Genomic DNA, 19091 nt, shown 5'->3' on the forward strand with positions numbered 1-19091 from the left:
GTATGCTTCATCATGTGGACTTTTTTGGGAGACCTTTTATTTCGGTGGATTTTCTATAATTTTTAATGAAAAAGTATAAGAAAAAGAGAGTTATTTATAAGTTTATCTAAGTGGTCAAAAAGACATTTCTTTTTCTTTCTATTTTATGTGATAAATTAATTCTTTTTATTATTATCTTAAGTCACATAGGATAAGGCATATATGGATTCATCAAAAAATCTACTGAGCGTGGATTTTACAATTAAAATAATAAATAAACAATGATCGGAGCGTGGGTTTTATACTTTAAAAAATCATTTTTATATTGATTGGACCACGCATGTGTCAATTAAATTAATATTAATTTTTTAAATTATATTAAATTAGATAAAATTAAAAATATTGAGTATAGCCTATAAAAGATTAAAAAATATGATTCAGTAATATTATAAATTTAAAATTAAGGCAACATGATATTACTAGGCAAAATACTCGAACAATTTCATTTTGACAATTATAGCTGTTACTTTTAATTTGTTCAAATTAATTTAATTACAAAGTTTAGGGTTAATTATAGCCAAAATTTATTTTTAAGATATAAATTTTGTTCAGAATACAATTGAGTCGGCCTAAAAATGATTTATTTATTTTTTAAAATTGTGTTAGTGTTATTCTTTTTCATGCTGAATGGAACATCAGATAAAAATGATGTCTCCATTCAACTTTTGGCTATTCCTATCCATTGTGTTAGTGTTATTCTTTCATTTCTGAAATTGGCTTGGCCTTGTTTGGTTTTTTTTTTTTTTTTTTTTTTCAAGGTTCTCTGTTATCGCTGTCGTGTCCCTTGTCCACTGTGAAGCCATTGTTTTCGATCTGGTATGTTCTCCCTCACATCGCTATTGCTGTCTCTACTGTATCTGACAATTTCATTCGCCAGTTTGAAACCATTATTGCTGCAGGCTGTTGTAATTCAACTGGAGGGGTCAATAAACCCTAACTTTCTGCTATCTTTCCAATCGTTTTGTAATTACTTCTTCCTCGAGGTGAGTTTTCTAGTTAAAACTTGTCCCTGTTGATATGAAGCTGGAAGAGAAATATTCACATTTCACACATCCTAATTCATTCAACAATCTTTTGGGCTGTGCTTTCCACGTAAATCCTGTCAATTCTGAGTAGGAGAGAACAAAAGTCAGCACCCTTCTATTGTTATTTAACTTGTCATTTATTTGCACAAAACTATGCAAGGATGAAAGTTCTGCTCTTACCGTTCTTGGCTGTATTGTTGTATGATACTGGAACCATGTATTTGTTCTTCTGGTTCTAATTTTTTTTCTAACGAATGCAATTGAAATTTATTTATTCATTTATTGTTTAAGGATCAAGGAACTCAATGAAATTTATTATTATTATTATTTTCTGTTTAAGGAACAAGGAACCAACTGACATTTTGGTAATACATGAATTTGCTTGTTGAGAATAAGCTAAAGAAATTATCATAGCAGCTTGAAGGATAGGAATTAAGTCTCACTGAACAAAGATAAAGTAAAGAACCTAATACCCTATTTGAGATGAATTCCCTTTGTTCATTTATGTCTTGGGCTCTCTTTATCTTCAAAGGAAACAAACCTAAATAAAAAAAAAGGCATACCAGGTCGTTGCTATCTGTCAGAGGGCAATATGTTCCTTTTATCTTGTCCTTGTTATTCTATACCTTTATTTCTTGTTGCTGAGCTCTTTGGTAAACACATCAACTAGTTATTCATCAGAAGTCTCATCCACATAATGCTCTGTCAAAGCCTCTCTATGCATGGTTTTGGCTTTTAGAATGCTTTTAGTTATGATTAATAATATACGTGTATATCCCTTCTTATACCCATCTTAAAATGCAGCATCTGCTGCAGAACTATTCTTTCTTTGTTGAATTGATTTCTTTGCTGTGATATGCTCATTATAATTATTACTATTATTGTTATTATGATTATTATTACTATTAATTTATTATTATCTGTTGCATTGGAGGATTTATTGTTCTTTTTCTGTGCATATTTTATATTAAATTTGTTCCCTTGATTGATGATTGGTTAATCTTAATTGTTAAATTTCGAGACTTTTGAATTGAAATGGTGGGATGTATGAACTAGTTATCTTTATGGTTTAATTGTATTTGGAATCAATGTGCTTTATGAATTTGTTTAGGAGATTAGCATGTTGTATAATTTCTACAGTTAGTGTTTTATTTATTTGATTTTATAGAGTTCTAAATTTTTTTGGCTTAAACATTTTGTTTACTAGTAAATATATGGGCTTAGGTTTGGGTAGGTTAAATTTCACAGGAACCATACCACTGTCATTCAGGTCTGTTATGTTCCTTTTTCTCTCTTTTGATTGTTGCTGGCTTGATTGAGATGTTGGTTGAGGAGATGGACTACGTGTCATGTAATTTGTAACTTTTCAAGCTTGATGTTGTGCTGGGGAAGTGATTGTTTGGAGATGTTTGATATTCATGGTAAGGATGTGGTTGAGGAACTGGGTCATGAAGTCGTATCACTGATGTAATTGATCTTGGATGGCTGATTGCTGATATTTTAATGTTGTTAACTTTTGAGATTTGAATTTTTTGTGTTTTGGAGGGGATGGTGGGGGGTTTGTGTTTGAGCTAATGGATGATTCATTAGTGTGTGGTTGTAATGTGGACAGGCAGGAGGCAGGAGCTGGTGTGGCGCTGGTGATGGTATGGTGTCTTTGCTGATAAGTGGAGGTAGTTGTTAGTAAGAGTAATTTTGAACATGAGTTCAGACAGCAGGAGCAGGAGCCCAATGGATCGTAAGATCCGCTCTGATCGCTTTTCCTATCGTGGTGCACCTTATAGACGAGAGTCTCGTCGGGGTTTCAGGTTTTCTGGTCTTTGATAACTTAGTATATTTTCCTTTGTTTTTGCCTTACAAGTGTCTTGCGGGATCAAACAAAAGTAGTAGAATTTGCTTCTAGAGATTTCTATTTGATAATTATCTTTTTCATATCAAGTGAAGTTCTTCATTATGTGATGGGGAATCTTTTCAATCTTAAAACATGTGAATCTGGATAATCATTATGTGCTAAATGCAGGCTAGGTGATTCTGTAGAATCATTGAGGTTTACTTCTATAGCTTAACATGGCTAGTGAGTTTTATAGGTTGGTCATCTGGTGTATTGCTTCCTAAAAGTCTGATAGGTCGGTCGTTTGAGGTTTACTGCTCCAGAATGTTGATGAACATTTTCTTTTCTTAATGAATGGGGAGGTGGTTTTCTAATCAGTTAGTTCTTGGTTTCTTAATATATTATTAGAGGGCTTTCCTATTTCTTGTTTTGTGGTATCAAGTGGCACCAAAAGAAAAAAAAAAAGATATTTTATTTCATTGTTTTTTGTTGTGTGGAAGAAGGCTGATTTGAACAATGTCAATGGCAATGGTAGAAGTGTAAAATGAAGAAGTTTTATTAGTTAATGTTCTCTCTCACACCCATACAATACAAGACACAAGCACATCCTCCCTCCTTTCTTCAAGGCTGCTTTCAAAATTATTGATTTTCAGAAAGTTCTACTAATTCAACGCCCTAGCTTTTTTGCTATATTATGCTTGTTGTTGAGGTCGCCTTGCTCTTTTAGCAGCCAAAGCAATCTGTGCAAGAACTGCAAACGACCTGGACATTTTGCTAGAGAGTGCCCAAATGTGGCAATATGCCATAATTGTGGCCTTCCCGGGTATGGAATCTCTTTCTACATCTGATGTTTCTTGAAACATATATGTTTATCATCATTATGCTTGTAAATTCACTAAGCAAAATAGCGCAACCTACTTGATTTGAAGTTAGTGGTTCCTTCTTGGTTTTTTGAAACATTTTCTATTTACTTGGTATGAGGAGCATAAAAATTGGCAAGCTCTTAATGCCTCTAAGACTGTTAATGCATGGTGCTAAAGTCAAGCTTTGCACAATTGATAGTTAGAACAACGAGACGATGTTTAAAAGGCTTCCACCAGATCTCTTTTCCCTGATAAGATCACCATTCTTTAAGTATTCTAAGCCTATCTTTGTGAAAGTCAATTTCACTATTAAAATGCAAATTGAATTTAGGTTCCTGTTCTGCTTGCTATTGAGCAACTTACAAGTTATCTAGTTACTCCTTTTATATTTAAAAAATAACACTAGTAATTGTTTCCAAGTGGAGCTACACATGCCTCCCAACAACCCAGCAGCAGATGAAAGGAGGCCCACCTCCTCTATCCTGATACCCTGATGTGGAGAATTATATTAAGAGCGTATAAATGAAAAAAAAAAAAATCCCACTTTGTAGTTATCAATTTGTAGAAAGAATAATATTTGTTGTTATTATTCACAATAATAGAGATTACAACCTATTTATATATAATGGACGGTATCTAAACATGAATAAAATAAGTCTATGATTATACAATCTCTAAGATTATACAATCTCTAAGATTAAGTAACTGACCCATCTATCAATATTTATTTTCTATATTAACATATTTACTTTCTATAACCTATAACACTCCTCTTCAAGTTGGAGTATAAATGTTAATCATGTCCAACTTGTTAACATATATAATCAACTTCAGCCATAAGGACAACCAACCCATAAATAAAGAATCAGAAGAACAGAACCCGTGAACAGTACTCGTGAACAGTACCCATGAACAGTACTCGATAAATAGTGTCCTAAGTCTCTAAATATTACCCTTTATGGGTAACCCAAATGAACAGGTATGGATAACCCAAATGAACAGGATCTTTAAGTCTCCAAATGTTACCTTTTATGGTAATCCAAATGAACAGAGTCGTAAGTCTCCAAATTTTACCCTTTATGGATAACTCGAATGAACAAAGCCCTAAGTCTCTAAATGTTACTCTTTATTGGCAGTTGGCTTTCACACTCTCCTCTGCTAAATTTGCGACGTCCTCGTCGCAACTGGTTTGGATACAATTGCTAAATTAGGACCAGACTTTCGGGTACTGTGGTTTGCTAGTACCTCGGGCGGCTCAACCTCATCTTATACGGGTAGTCCTTTCCTCACAGACCCACTAACTCCGACAATTTTTCTGATCCACAGTGACTCTAATACCATGTATAAGGATAATATTTTGCTGACTATGGGGTAACATCCTCCCACACAAAGTAGATAGTTACAAAGGGTACCAAGCACAATAAATTAATATTGAGAGTCCACCTAACATGACTATGATAGACTATACATGAGTGGGAAGTTAATTTGTTTCTCTTGCCCAATATTTATTTGCTGTATAATACAATGATGAATAAATAATAAATATTAATGTTATATTCAGTTTGGGTTGGCCAGGCCACCTTAATATTCAAGCTCCAGCCTAGCTTGATCTGAAATTTAATAAGTCCTCATTTTCTTGACATAGCTCAGCCTCAGCTCTTATCAAGCTTGGCCAGAATATTTGGAGCTATACAAATTGTGATTCTTGTTACACAGTGGAATTGACAGGTCTTAGATGCTGTCTGTGGGGATTAATTTACATTGTACTTCCTGAAGAAGCTTGTTCTTGTAGTTTACTTTAATCACAGGCTCAGTGTTTTGATGGTGTTGTTTTGTTTTGAACTAAAGTTCTTTCAAGATGTATCTCCTTGATCTGATCTCTTGAATGATTAATGATTAACTAATAAGTAGCCAATAGGCCATGCTTTATGCTAGCGAAGATGACAATAGCTAGTTCTTCTATTACAGAAGTTGTTGAAGTTATTATTTCTTTTACTATCAGGTGATGGTGAAGGTAGAAAGCATTGACTTTGAGACTTGGAGTTATTGAATAAATAGGTTCTCCAGAGCTTCTAGTTTAATATCTTAACTCAACATGATCACATCACTATTCATGCCAGATAAACATTGCTAAGTGATATTACTGTCTACTCTATACTTGGTCTCTATCTCATTTATGCTGTTGGGATGTCATAATCTGTGTGCCCTAAACATTCAATTACACTCCTATTTTTCATCTTATATATATATATATATATATTCATTACATGAGGTCATTATGGTTGAGCTCCCATCGTCACTTAAACACAATCTTATTATCTTCTTGTTGTGCCCCCACATTTCTCCTAATCTTTGTCCTCACCACCTCCGTTACTTTATACAAATGCGAGAACCAGCTGTTTGTCTTGCAACTAAAAAGAGTTTTTCCATTTTACCATTTAATTCATCCTTATTTGACCTGTTCTGCTTCCAAACACAGCCTTCACCTACTTTCTTTTTGGCAGTTATGGTAGACTTACATTCAATACTGATAATGTTACAAAGGCAGCAATAGAAAAGGGCCGAAAACTATTTATGGTTTATTCTAGAAGGCTCAAATGGAATAACAGAATTGATGACTCAGAAAGGGGCACGTGAGAGAGGCTAGTAGCTGGGAGACGTATCAATTTTAAATAAGAGAATATAGAATGAGAAAAGCATGTTTTGACTTCCTTGTATGTGGTGACCCCTTGTGAGTGGTTGGTTATACTTTGTTGTAATAAGATTCTTTCCTCGGCTATTTGGCCATTGATATCATTAAAGAAACACCCATTCATCTCTCTCGGGCTGTGTTTGTCTATAAATTGTTCCTTACTCTACCAGATAAGGCATGACACTGACTTTTTTGTCTGCTTGTTTTATGTCAATTGTATTCTGTAGACCCTTGATGATTAATAAGTGGTTTTATGCATCTGAAATGTAGAAAAAAGAAATTATGTCTGGTATTTCATATTCTTTGATCACCAGTATATATCTACTTTCACATCATGAAGGGCAGTATAAATTTTGGCAAATACCTGTCATGGATTTATGGTATGCTAAAATTGGTATGATTTGCAGTGTCGAAAGGCTTATATACAGCTTTTATTTACATTTATTTAAGTACTGGTCACGTAGTACAAGTGTGCCTCAGGGGTATTTACATACCCTATACCATTTCTGTTGAAGTTGACCGAGTCTGAAAAAAATCTCGCAGGCACATTGCTTCAGAATGCACCACTAAATCACTGTGTTGGAACTGTCGGGAACCTGGGCATATGGCCAGCCATTGTCCAAATGAGGGTATTTGTCACACCTGTGGCAAGGCCGGACATCGTGCTAGAGAGTGCACAGCTCCACCACTGCCACCTGGGGACTTGAGGTTGTGCAACAACTGCTATAAGCAGGGCCATATCGCAGCTGATTGTACAAATGACAAGGCATGTAACAACTGTAGAAAGACGGGTCATCTGGCCCGTGACTGTCAAAATGCTCCTATTTGCAACCTGTGCAATGTTTCTGGGCATATGGCTAGACATTGCCCAAAAGCCAATACGCTTGGAGATAGTCGCAGCAGCAGTTACCAAGATATTGTGTGCAGAAACTGCCACCAGTATGGACACATGAGCAGGGATTGCATGGGCCCCTTAATGATCTGTCACAATTGTGGGGGACGAGGACATCGAGCAGTAGAGTGTCCTTCTGGAAGGTTGATGGATAGGTATCCTCGGAGGTTTTATTGATATGATGAATTCAAAATTATAGGGTGGTAATATGTTCAGTTTTACCTAGATTTGATTGAATGTTGAAGCTGTATAGATGTTCAAGGAGTCATTTTGAAGCTCTATTTGATAGGGAAGGATGTGGAGCAATTTATTTTGCAAAATAATTTAATAGTTTAGCATTGTTTGTTTGGGATCTTGATATTCACAGCAAAATTAGCGGTAGATTTTCTTCTTTTTTTCTTTTATTTAAAAAAAAAAAGCTGAACCAACAGAATATATGTATATATATTATTGATGTTATCTGCAAGTTTTATGGGATGGTAACTCTGGAAAGTCAAACTCCATGCCCTAACGCATGTAAATATTTTAGTCTTTTCCTTGTAAATTCCAATGTATTTTAATTGATTGAATTGATCTTTAAAAGCAGCATGTTGATTACTTAATGTAATGATAGTTTTGTCATCTTCATGATCCATTTGGGTTGAGAATTCTCTACTATATTTAAATTTAATAAGAAGGAATAATGATTATAAAAAAAAAAAGAAGGAATAATGAAATTAATAAATTGAATTTAATAATGATAAACTACTGTTTATTTTTACCAACTGAAATATAAAATATATTATTATTTAGAATTTTAATTTAAATGATTAGACAAATTTTTTATTTTAATTTAAATTGTATTATAATAAAAAATTGATTTAATTATAAAGTATTTATATTATATGAATTACTAATTATGATTAACACAACCAAATTTTATTTGAACTCTAGTTATTGACATACTTAAGTTAGCATGAAAATTTCGATTTTTCTTTTAAAATAAAAGTTTCGACTGTTAACTACAATGTTAACAATATATAAAAGGAAGAATACAACAAGATTATGCAAATATGTATAGCACTTGAATGTTATTTCAATGGAAGATTATGTCTAATATACTTGTAATTTGAAATTAATTATCACAGTAAAGACCTAAACTTAATTGGTTATTGAAATATAATTTTCATTATGACAGTAAAGAGCTAAACTTAAAAGATTATCTTGCTTGTCCCTTCAGTGCGAGTTTCTTCTGCAAATTCTTCTTTTTTGTTTCCTTCCTTGGCCCATAACCATGGAATTAGAGATCGCAACTCTTCATCTGGTTGGTGACGAGGAAGAAGAGGAGGCCCTTCCTCTTGACTAGGCTATTGATGCATCTCAATTTGTCTTCAACGAATTCATTCAGTCTTATTCGTCGACTGCTCACGGATCGAAAAGTCATTTTTAGGGCCATGCGAAACACGTTGTCGAGCATTTGAAGGCCTGGTCGCGGCGTCTTTATGCAGGAATTGGCACCAAAGATCTTTTTCTTTCAATTTTTTCATTCAGTTGATTTGAGGCGTGTTTTGGATGGTGGACCTTGGACCTTCAACAATGCTTTGTAATTTTACACCATTTGCAGGTCGGAGATATTCCCACTGAAGTTCCCTTGTTCCATGTTCACTTTTGGGTACAGATTCACAATTTGCCAATTGGTTATTTTAATGAGACTGTGGCTGTGTTATTGGGCAATTTTATAGGTAGTTTTGTTGCATATGATTCTGGAGTAATACTAGGAGATGGCAACAATATATGCGTGTACGGGAGTTGCTTGATATCCGGAAGCCACTCAAAAGAACTAAAAAAGTGTTAACCAAGGATGGGTGTGCTGTTCAAGTTCTGTTTGGCTATGAGAGGCTCCCTACATTCTGTTATTTATATGGGTTTATTGGTCATTTGGAGTATTACTATGAGTATCTTTTCTCCACTAATATTTCAGCGTGGCGTGGGTTCTTGGCATAGAGCGGATGTCAAACAATCTTCTCCTCAAGGTAATAGGTGATTAAGGGACTGTAATAGAGAGCATATGGCAGGTGGTTTCAACTTCCAACCTTAGTCTACTCACCTGCCAGAAGAAGATATCATGGAAGGTGTTCAAACTTTAACTCACGTGGAGGATCAAATTATGGACCCTAGGGTGAATGAAATTGGTTTAGAAGATGTGTCTATGGAGTTGGAAGATAGTAATAAATGGTCTCGATTTGTTTCTACCACTTCTCAGCTTGTATTGGACATAGTGGTTTAGGGGAGGTGTCTTTGCTAGTAGTTCTTGAGTATTGTTTCTTTAATATTGACGGGTGATCAAATATAATTTAAACACATATTTACTATTATTTTTGATGTTAAATTATATATTTTTTAATTAATTTTGTGCTTTTAATAATATTTTATAAACAAAGATGAAAAATAAAATTTGATGAAAAATGGTCTAAAATGCATGAAAAGTTGATTTGATCAGAGCAATTTGGATAAATCACTATTAAGAATGACCAAGGAGGCTGCATAAGTAAATGGAAGCAAGAACCTAAAACTCAAGATTTTGATGTATCAGAAGTGATTTGCTCAAATTACTGGGCAAATCGATTATCGCAGAACAGAGAAGGGAAGAATGGCATAGACTCGCGACAAGAGCAAGCGATTTGCCCAAATTACTAGGCAAATCGATCATCGGTGGCAAAAAAGTGCAGAATGGTAGGAAACACCAAAATTCGAATTTCAAGAATTCTAATCCATCTCAAACATACCAAGACACATCTCAAACATACCAAGACATATCTCAAACACATCAAATACTTTGCAAAAAAGAATTACTTCACTCAAGAAAGTTTATCTATGAATAAACACGATCAAGGAAAGAATCAAAGACCAAATCAAAAAGGAATTTCATCCAACAAATGGTTGTTTTCTAGGGTTTTCATTCATCTATAAAAAGGGATAGCAAACCAGTAGCAGGGGCATCAAGGATCACATCCCTCACCAGCACCGAAGTTGCTTTCCTTCTTTTCTTCTCTTTGTATCTTCTTTACAAGTTATGAGTGGCTAAATACACAATTTCTAGTTAAAGTTAGGAGAAGTTTCAATTTATATATATGAATTGTGTAATACCCGGCTCGAGTCCGGCATCGGAATTCTACGTTCCGATGGAGGTTCTGATGTCGAAGGTCTCTCGTAGGGTTTGATTTCTATTTTTCTCACATGTTTTGAGATGTTCATTACGTTTTAAACATAAGGAAATGAGTTTTTGAGTGAAATGAACCAAGGCAGAAAAGCCAGGTTCGGCCGCCGAAGTTGAGGTTCGGCCGCCGAACATGCATGGCTTTCGGTTTCACGTGTGGCCGCCGAAGGTGGTCTGGCCAGCCACCTATAAATGGCCCTCAGTTGGTTGAAGCGGTAGAACACCGTTTCTTTCACTTGCTGAGGTGAAACTTTGTCCTTTGTGAGTATTTCTTCATGTTTTCATTAAATCATGCAAAGATTTGATTAGTTTTGATGATCTTTTGAAGGTTTTAAGCTAAAAACTCAAAGTTGTGAAGTTTGGAGAGTTTGAAGGAGAGTTGCTCCAAAACTCCACGTGAGGATCATTCATCTACTTGTTTTCACAAGGTAAGTGAAGATCCTGAGCTTGTTTGTATGTTTTCTGAAGGTTTTATGGGGTTTAGAGGAGAAGTGCATGGATAGGGTTTTGTGTAAGGTTTTGATGATTTTGTGCATCGGGCTTGTGTTTGTGTTGTTTGTGTTGTGTTTTTGGGGTTTTAAGGTAGTTTTTGACCCCTTTGAGCATATACATGAGTGTATGCAAGTTGAGGAAGTGTGGTGTGAAGTTGGAGGGGAGTTTGGTGCATTTGGCGAGAGGCAGGGCAAGTTTCTGCCCTGCTGATGAACTCAGGTTCGGCAGCCGAAGGTACATTCGGCCGCCGAACCCCTAAAGAGGTGTGAGGAGGTGGCTTCGGCTGCCCAAGCTTGCCCCCGAGCTTTTGGACTTTCGGCTCTGGAGGGAAGTTCGGCCGCCGAAGGTGCCGCCGAAGGTTAGCGACTTTTGTCTCTGGAGTGCCTTTTGGCCTCCGAAACTTGCCCCCGAAAGGGTTCGGCAGCCGAAAGTGGAAGTTCGGCCGCCGAAGGTGCTTGAGTTTCGTCTCTGGAGAGGACTTTCGGCCGCCGAACCTGCCGCCGAAAGTGTTCTGTCCAGCTTTCCTTTGCATGCTTTGCATGGATGTTAGAGTGAATTTAAGGGGATTCTTGGGGAGTTGAATAGAAGTGGTCATAAGCTAGTTTGGTCCCTCATTTCAGTCTATCTGTATAGGTACAGACCAGAGGAACCAGAGAGAGCAGTAGTGAGTTCTGCTCCAGAGCCTGCAGAGTCAGTCCAGTTAGCCCGAGGTGAGTGGAACTAACCTTAACTCTTTTACTTGCACAATGGAATGTTTTAGCATATCTCATGCATCATGCTTATGCCATAGGGTGATTGCATTAGTATCCACGAATATGTTGCATTGCATCGTTATTTGGTGATGTGGATAAATGCTGAATGATCCAATAGTCTCAGACAGGAAGTCCAGGAGCCTTTGACTACGCCCTGGCAGGTATAGAGAAGTCCAGGAGCCTTTGACTACGCCCTGGCAGGTATAGCAAAGTCCAGGAGCCTTTGACTACGCCCTGGCAATGGTAAGTACAGAGGTGTTATATACACATATACATATATGACAGGAAGACCAGGTGCTCAATTCTACGCCCTGGCACAGAGTTACTGGGACTATGTGGTGACAGGTTTACTCTTGATGTGGCTTGTTTGTGCTATGGTGCATTTCATGAGATCATATTTTACTGAGATGTTTTACTATTCTACTCACTGGGCTATAGAGCTCATCCCACTCCCTTAACCCCAGTTTTGCAGGTTCAGTGTACAGTGTACAGGGACAGTTCAGCAGAGTACAGGAAGAGTAAAGAGATTTGTAATAGCTTAGAGTGGACATGTAATATTAAAGAAATGTACGAGTTGTGTATACAGTTAGACATGTGCTTGACCTAGTGATGTATATTTTATACATGTTCTGTGTATGTATATGTTTTCCTGTATGTGAAAACCAGGCTTAACAGGTATGAGTTAACCCATCTAGAGTAAGCTCTAGTCAGGGGTACAGAGTACAGAGTACAGAGTACATGAGTACAGAGTACAGAGATAGTGCATGCACAGGTTAAGCCTTGGTTCAGAAAAGAGTTTTTATTTTCACAGAAAATGTATGATCATGTATGAGTTTTACAGGTACACAGAGAGTATAGCAGGCTTGCTATGGGTTCTGGCGGCCTTAAGCCGACCTGAATCCTAGCGCCGGTGACGGTCCATTTTGGGGTCGTTACAAATTGGGAGATCTGAAACTCTATTGTTAATTTTTTATTCTTCAATATTTATGCAATTTGATTCTTTATATTATTATTACTTTGTTGTTTGGATCAATATGACCCATTATTCTTAATTACAAGGTAATATAATGTTAGTTTGAATACTTTAAGTCCGTAATTACTTAGATTATTCAAATACAAGTAACAATTATTGTAACAACTAAGAGGTTGCATGATAGATCATATTTTAGTCCATATTATCATTATCTTATTGATGTTTATTTACACATTTTCTATCTAATTTTGTGGTTTTAATCATGTTTTGCAGATATTAGGTGTAAAGAGATAATCTGGAGAAAATGCTCTTAAAACTGCCAAAAAGTGCCAAATATGGAAAGTGCAAAAAAGAAAAGTTTTCAAATAAGGAAAGTTTTCAGAAAAGGAAAGTTCTCAAATAAGGAAAGTGCAGAAGCAAAAGCAAAAGCAAATAAGGAAAGCTCAGTCAGAAGATTATTTGAAATTCAAATCGCAGATCTTTCTTTCCTTGTTCAAAGATGTGCACACATTGCAGCAGTCAAATCTTCCTATTTAGGCAGCAAGATTTCAAGGAGATGCACTTGCCTCTTCTTCATTCAGCATTCAAAATTCAAACGAAGGCTCCACCTAAAAAGGAAAGACAAGACAGATATCTTTCCGCTTCTGCACATTAATGACTGCGCTCCACTTCCTCTTCTGCAGTCCATGCGCACGCCACCTGCCTTCTGGAGGCCAAGGCGCGCGTCCTTCCTCTTCTGAAAGCCTTGGAACGTGTCTCCTTCCTTCTAAAGCTCCAGCCACGTCTCCTTCCTCTTCTGGAAGCATTAATGCACGATTCTTTCCTCTTCTGAACACAAGCCGCGTGCCTCCTTCCATCCGGTGAGCTTGCAACGCGATTCTTTCCTCTTTTGCAACAACTTGGGCAGCAAGTTGCACATGGGCAGCGTCTTGGGCAGCCTCTTCACTAATTAGTAAGCAAGGGCAGCATGTAAGGACCTAGGGCAACACTTTCAACTATAAAAAGACATATAAGGAGCCTCCACACAACTTTTCAAGCCCCCTTGGAGGCACCTACGAGATTCACATCTCTTCTTCTACCTTTCTTCTTTTCTTTTATTTTTGGTTTTTATTTCAGCCATGAGAGGCTGAAATCTCTTATTCTAGTTGAAGATTAGGTGATACTTTAGTTGTTTTATGGATTGGGAGACTTGATTAAACATTGTTAAACTTTTGGTTGTTCAATATTCATGCAATTTCATGCTTGATTTCAATATTGCTTTGTTCTTTAGATCTACGTTGATTCTTGATTGCAAAGTAATAATATGTTAGTTTGGATGATTTAAGTCCGTAATTGCTTGAGTTATTCAAACATAACAACACTTGGTGTAAAAACCAAGGAAATTGTATGATCTAGCAACATCTCATGCGTTTGAGTAGTTAGGATTGGATCTCTCTCTTTCTTCATGCAATTAACAATTGTTTGATGCCTAAAGCCCAAGAACGTTTCTTGGCAATTTGTTAATTAGTAATTAATTAGAGGACGTTCCCTAATTGGTTTAATCATAAGGAGAGACATGGTGGTGCGAAGCGTCTTCCATCTCCATAACTAATCTATTGAATCAATAAAAAAAAACTAAGTGTCAATGATCAATCCCAACAACTAAAGTGGATCCAATTCTTCAACTAAAGCTTTCTTATTATTTATTTTTATTTTATTTTATTATTTGCTTATTTTAATTGCTTTCAGTAGTTTGTTAATCAAATCAATCTCAAACCCCCCATTTTACTTTTACTACAATTTATTTTTATTCCGCTTTCAGTTTATCTCGTTTTCAGTTTTATCTCGTTTCAGTTTATTTTGCTTTCCGTTTATTTCTCTTTCAGTTTTATCTCGTTATATCTCGTTTCAGTTTATTTTGCTTTCCGTTTATTTCTCTTTCAGTTTTATCTCGTTTCAGTTTATCTCATTTTCAGTTTTCTTCTTTTTCAGTTTATTTTTGTTTCAGTTAATTCTCTTGGTCTTGATAAGGAAAATATGTAAGTTCTCAATTCCCTGTGGATTCGATCCTTTCACCACTATCTGCAGTTATAAATTGTTGATAACCAGAAAGGTTATTTTTGACCGGATTCAACAATTGCGAGTCAAATGATCTAACCCACCACACAATTGGTTAGTTAGAATTAAGTCTCTCTATTTCTTAAAGCAGTTAACAGTTGAAAAGTAAAAACCCACAAGGACATTCCTTGGCGACTTGTTGGCTAGTGATTGATTAGCAAATGTTTCCTAATTGATCTAAACTTAAGGAGAGATTTGATTGTGTGGAATGTCTTCCACAACCAAAACTAATTTATTGAAATGAATAAAAGAATTCAAGTATCGATAATCAATTCTTAAACTGAAATGGATCCTATACTTTAACTAGAGTTTCTTCTCCTTGATTTATTCTTCTTTTAATTATTGCTTTCTTATATTGCTTTAGTTCTAATTTCATCATCAAAATCCTCCCTTGCTTTACTTTTATTGTTGATTTGCCCAAGTCAGTGTTTGAAAAATCATAATGTCAATTCTCTATGGATTCGATCCTATTACCACTATCTACAGTTCTTTTTCCAGGGAGTGATTTAACTAATGTATTTTCCTTTTGTGACCAGGGCTGGCCGTAGAGAGGCTCTTCTTTACGATCCAGAAATTGAATGTACCGCCAAGAGCTTGAGAAAATAAGCAACCGCAAGGAACCAAACCTCAAAACCAACTTCATCTGCCATACAATCTGCTGCACAGATCACTGAGGAATCTGATGTACCTGCTATTGAACCAACACCAGAAGCCGAAATGCAAGCTGCTGCACCAGAAAATCGAGTACTTGTTGAACCAGTTGTTGTCTATGCAAAAATCAAAGTTGAAAATGCAGCAATAAGAGCCCAATGCAACAAGAAATGACACTTCACGAACTAGTCACACCCGTGGGAGATCAAGCACCCTGTGCATCACTTATCCACCTTTGATAGCACCTTTCAAATTGAAAACAAGTTTGATACATCTCCTTCTCAAATTCAAAGATTTGGAAAATGAGGATCTACATAAGCACTTAAAAGAATTTCACATCGTATGCTCAACCATGAGATCTCAAGGTATTTCTAAAGAACATGTTAAACTTAAAGCCTTTCCTTTCTCCCTTGACGATTATGCCAAGGATTGGTCGTTCTACTTGCCACCCGAATCCATCACCTCATGGACTAGTGTGGTAAGAGCATTCTTGAACAAATACTTTCCTACCTCAAAAGCCATTGGCATTCGGAGAGAAATAAGTGGTATTAAGCAAAGAGATTTTGAATAATTATATGAATATTGTGAAAGATTCAAGTGATTATGCACAAGCTGCCCTCAACATGATATTTTGGATAAATCACTCATGGAATACTTCTACGAAGGTTTGTTACCTTCAGAAATGAAATTTATTGATGTAGCATGTGGAGGATCAATTGAAGACAAAATGCCTCAAGCCACAAGAGACCTAACTTCCACAATGGCAGCAGCCTCAAAGCAATATGGAGATTAAAAACAACTGCCAAGGAGAGTAAACAAGGTAAGTACTTCTTCCTTAGCTTGCCAAATTTCTGATTTAACCTCTGCTGTTCGTAGCCTTGTTGTAAGACAAGCCCAACAAGCTCAACAAAATCAGCAAATAAGACCGTATGGAATCTGTGTCACTGTTGGATATCCAACTGACCTATGTCCTTCCCTTCAAAAAGAGGACCAGCAAGTTAATGCGGTTGGAGGATTTAATGGCCAAAGAAGATATGATCCCTACTTTAACACCTACAATTCAGGTTAGGGGGGAGCACCTGAACTTCAGTTATGCTAGGGCAAATCAATATCAAAATTATCAACTAAGAAATCCAGCCCAAGCAGCACCTCAGAAATCAAATGTGCCCTTTGAAGAGATCATAAAGTCTTTGGCAAACACGGTGCAAGACCTTGAACAACAAATGAGTCAAATGACCACCTCTATGAGTAACCTAGAATCATAAGGGAAATTACCTTCCCAAATAGATATTAACCCAAAGCAAAATGCTAGCGTCATTACATTGAGAAGTGGGAAAGAGCTTCAAAGTGAGAGATCTGACCATCGGTTTGTCTAAATGGATGAACAAGTTGCTGAGGAGAAACTGCCGAGTGATGACCCAGGGCATCAATTTGCCCAAGTCACTAGCCAAATCAACAGACAGATATAATTGCCTAGCAGAGTCGATTTGCCCAAATCTCTAAAAAAGGCAGAATTCGATTTGGCCAAATCGATAGTCCAGGCAGAATCCAAGCCAAAGTAGAAGAAGGCAAAACAACAACCTGAAAAAAAGTTTAAAATTTCACCTCCCTTTCCAAAAAGGTTTGCAAGATCTCAAAAAGAAAAAGAAGAAAAATAAATATTTGAAACCTTTCGCAAGGTGGAGATTAATATACCTTTGCTTGATGTTGTTAAACAAATTCCAAGGTATGCCAAATTCTTGAAGGAGCTATGCACCAACCAAAGGAAGCTTGCTGAAAATGAAAAGGCAAGTGTAGGGGAATGTGTTTCGGCTGTTATTCAAAGGAAGCTTCCAGCCAAGTGCAAAGATAGAGGGATGTTTGTTGTTTCATGCAAAATAGGTAATGTGGGAATAAAGAAAACCATGTGTGACCTTAGGGCATCAATTAATGTTATGCCTCTTTCCATCTATGATTCATTAAATGCAAGCACACTAAAGAGCACCAGCATTGTTATCCAACCGGCTAACAGGTCCATTGTTTACCCCAAAGGTGTCTTAGAAGATGTTTTAGTGCAGGTGGACCAGCAAGTTTCCCAGCGGACTTTTATGTAATTGATATGGAGGAAGACAAAAATAACACCACCTTGAACATCCTACATGGACGAATATTTTTTAGCACAACTAGAACAAAGATAGATGTGCACGATGGCACATTAATTATGAAATTTGAAGGGAAAGTAATCAAGTTTAATGTTTATGATGCAATGAAATTTCCTAATGATGTATCTCCTGTTTATGGTTTAGATGTTATTGATTGCTTAAGTCAAGAAATTTTTGAAACAAATCAAGAAGATTTACTAAACGCTGATTTATGTAGGGGCACCAGCCAGGAGAACATAGAGGACAAGAAAAGCTTGAATGGAACAGAAGCAAGGGAGACAACATGCTGCACAGACTTGCCCATAGACGATTTGCTCAAATCGACGGAGCAGACAGATTTCGATTTGCCCAAGTCACCAGTACAGACAAACTTGCCCAAAGGTGATTTGCCCAAATCAACAGATTCACTTAGGAACGATTTGCCCAAATCGATATAAAAGCAGCAAACTTCAGACCAGACAACCTTAGCACCAGAACTGAAACCTCTACTTGGACACCTGAAACATGTATACTTGGAGGCAAAAAAGACACTACCAGTCATAGTGCCAAATCTACTAAGTCACCACGAAGATGAAAGCCTCCTACAAGTATTGAAAAAACACAAGAAAGCTATAGGTTGGACCATATAAGACATAAAAGGCATCTCACTGTAATACCCGGCTAGACCCCGGCGTCGGAATTCCTACCTTCTAGCGGAATCTCCGTTGGAATCTGGAATTTCTCGGATGTCGGAGCCTTCTAGAAGGGTAAAATAAAGGTTTTCTAAAATGTTTTTATATGTTTTTATAGTTTTAATGAAGAAAGAAAATTGAGTTTTAAAAGAAAAAACCATGAAGGAGAAACCCAGTGACTCACGGTTGTCGAAGCCGGTCAAAAATAACCTCTACGGTTATCAACAATTTTACAATTGCAGATAGTGGTAAAGGATCGAATCCACAGAGAATTGAATACTTATCTATTTTTTCCAAACAAGATCAACTGAAAGCACAATTGGAGGTAAGTAACTGAAGGTAGATCAAAAGTAAAGTGCAATAAAGTAAAAATGGGGGTTTTGAGATTGATTTTACTAACAACTATTGAAAGTAATTAAAACAGCAAGTAATCAAAATAAAAGAAGAAATCAATATGAGAAAGGTCTAGTTGAAGATATGGATCCACCTTGGTTGTTTGGATTGATCATTGAAACTTATGTTCTCTTGATTGGTTCAATAGATTAGTTATGGGAGTGGAAAACGCTTCTCACCACCATGTCTCTCCTTATGATTAAATCAATTAGGGAATGTCCTCTAATTAATTACTAATTAAAAAATTGCCAAAGAACGTCCTTGGGCCTTACGCATCAAAACAATTGTCAATTGCATAAAGAATTAGAGAGATCCAATCCTAGCTACTCCAAACGCATGAAGATGATGCTAGATCACACAATTCCTTAGTTTTTACACCAAGT

At 36.4% G+C, this 19091-nt stretch overlaps 1 protein-coding gene across 7 annotated transcripts; it reads left to right on the plus strand.

Annotated features, from left to right (window-relative positions):
• The first annotated feature begins 721 nt into the window (after positions 1 to 721).
• LOC110601657 (DNA-binding protein HEXBP) lies at positions 722 to 7801 on the plus strand. 7 transcript variants are annotated; one of them, XM_021738871.2, is made up of 5 exons: positions 723 to 855; positions 939 to 1022; positions 2677 to 2872; positions 3623 to 3718; positions 6994 to 7700. In XM_021738871.2, exons 3-5 carry the CDS (start codon positions 2766 to 2768, stop codon positions 7517 to 7519), a joined length of 729 nt encoding a protein of 242 aa, XP_021594563.1. In that variant the 5' UTR covers positions 723 to 855; positions 939 to 1022; positions 2677 to 2765; the 3' UTR covers positions 7520 to 7700. The 7 variants fall into 7 exon arrangements, with proteins under 7 accessions (XP_021594570.1, XP_021594563.1, XP_021594569.1 ...); XM_021738877.2 differs by having other exon boundaries at positions 3626 to 3718; XM_021738878.2 differs by lacking the exon at positions 3623 to 3718 and having other exon boundaries at positions 722 to 855; positions 6994 to 7801.
• The last annotated feature ends 11290 nt before the right edge of the window (positions 7802 to 19091 follow it).

Source organism: Manihot esculenta, chromosome 15, assembly GCF_001659605.2.
Source record: "Manihot esculenta cultivar AM560-2 chromosome 15, M.esculenta_v8, whole genome shotgun sequence".
In the NCBI taxonomy this organism is placed as follows: domain Eukaryota; kingdom Viridiplantae; phylum Streptophyta; class Magnoliopsida; order Malpighiales; family Euphorbiaceae; genus Manihot; species Manihot esculenta.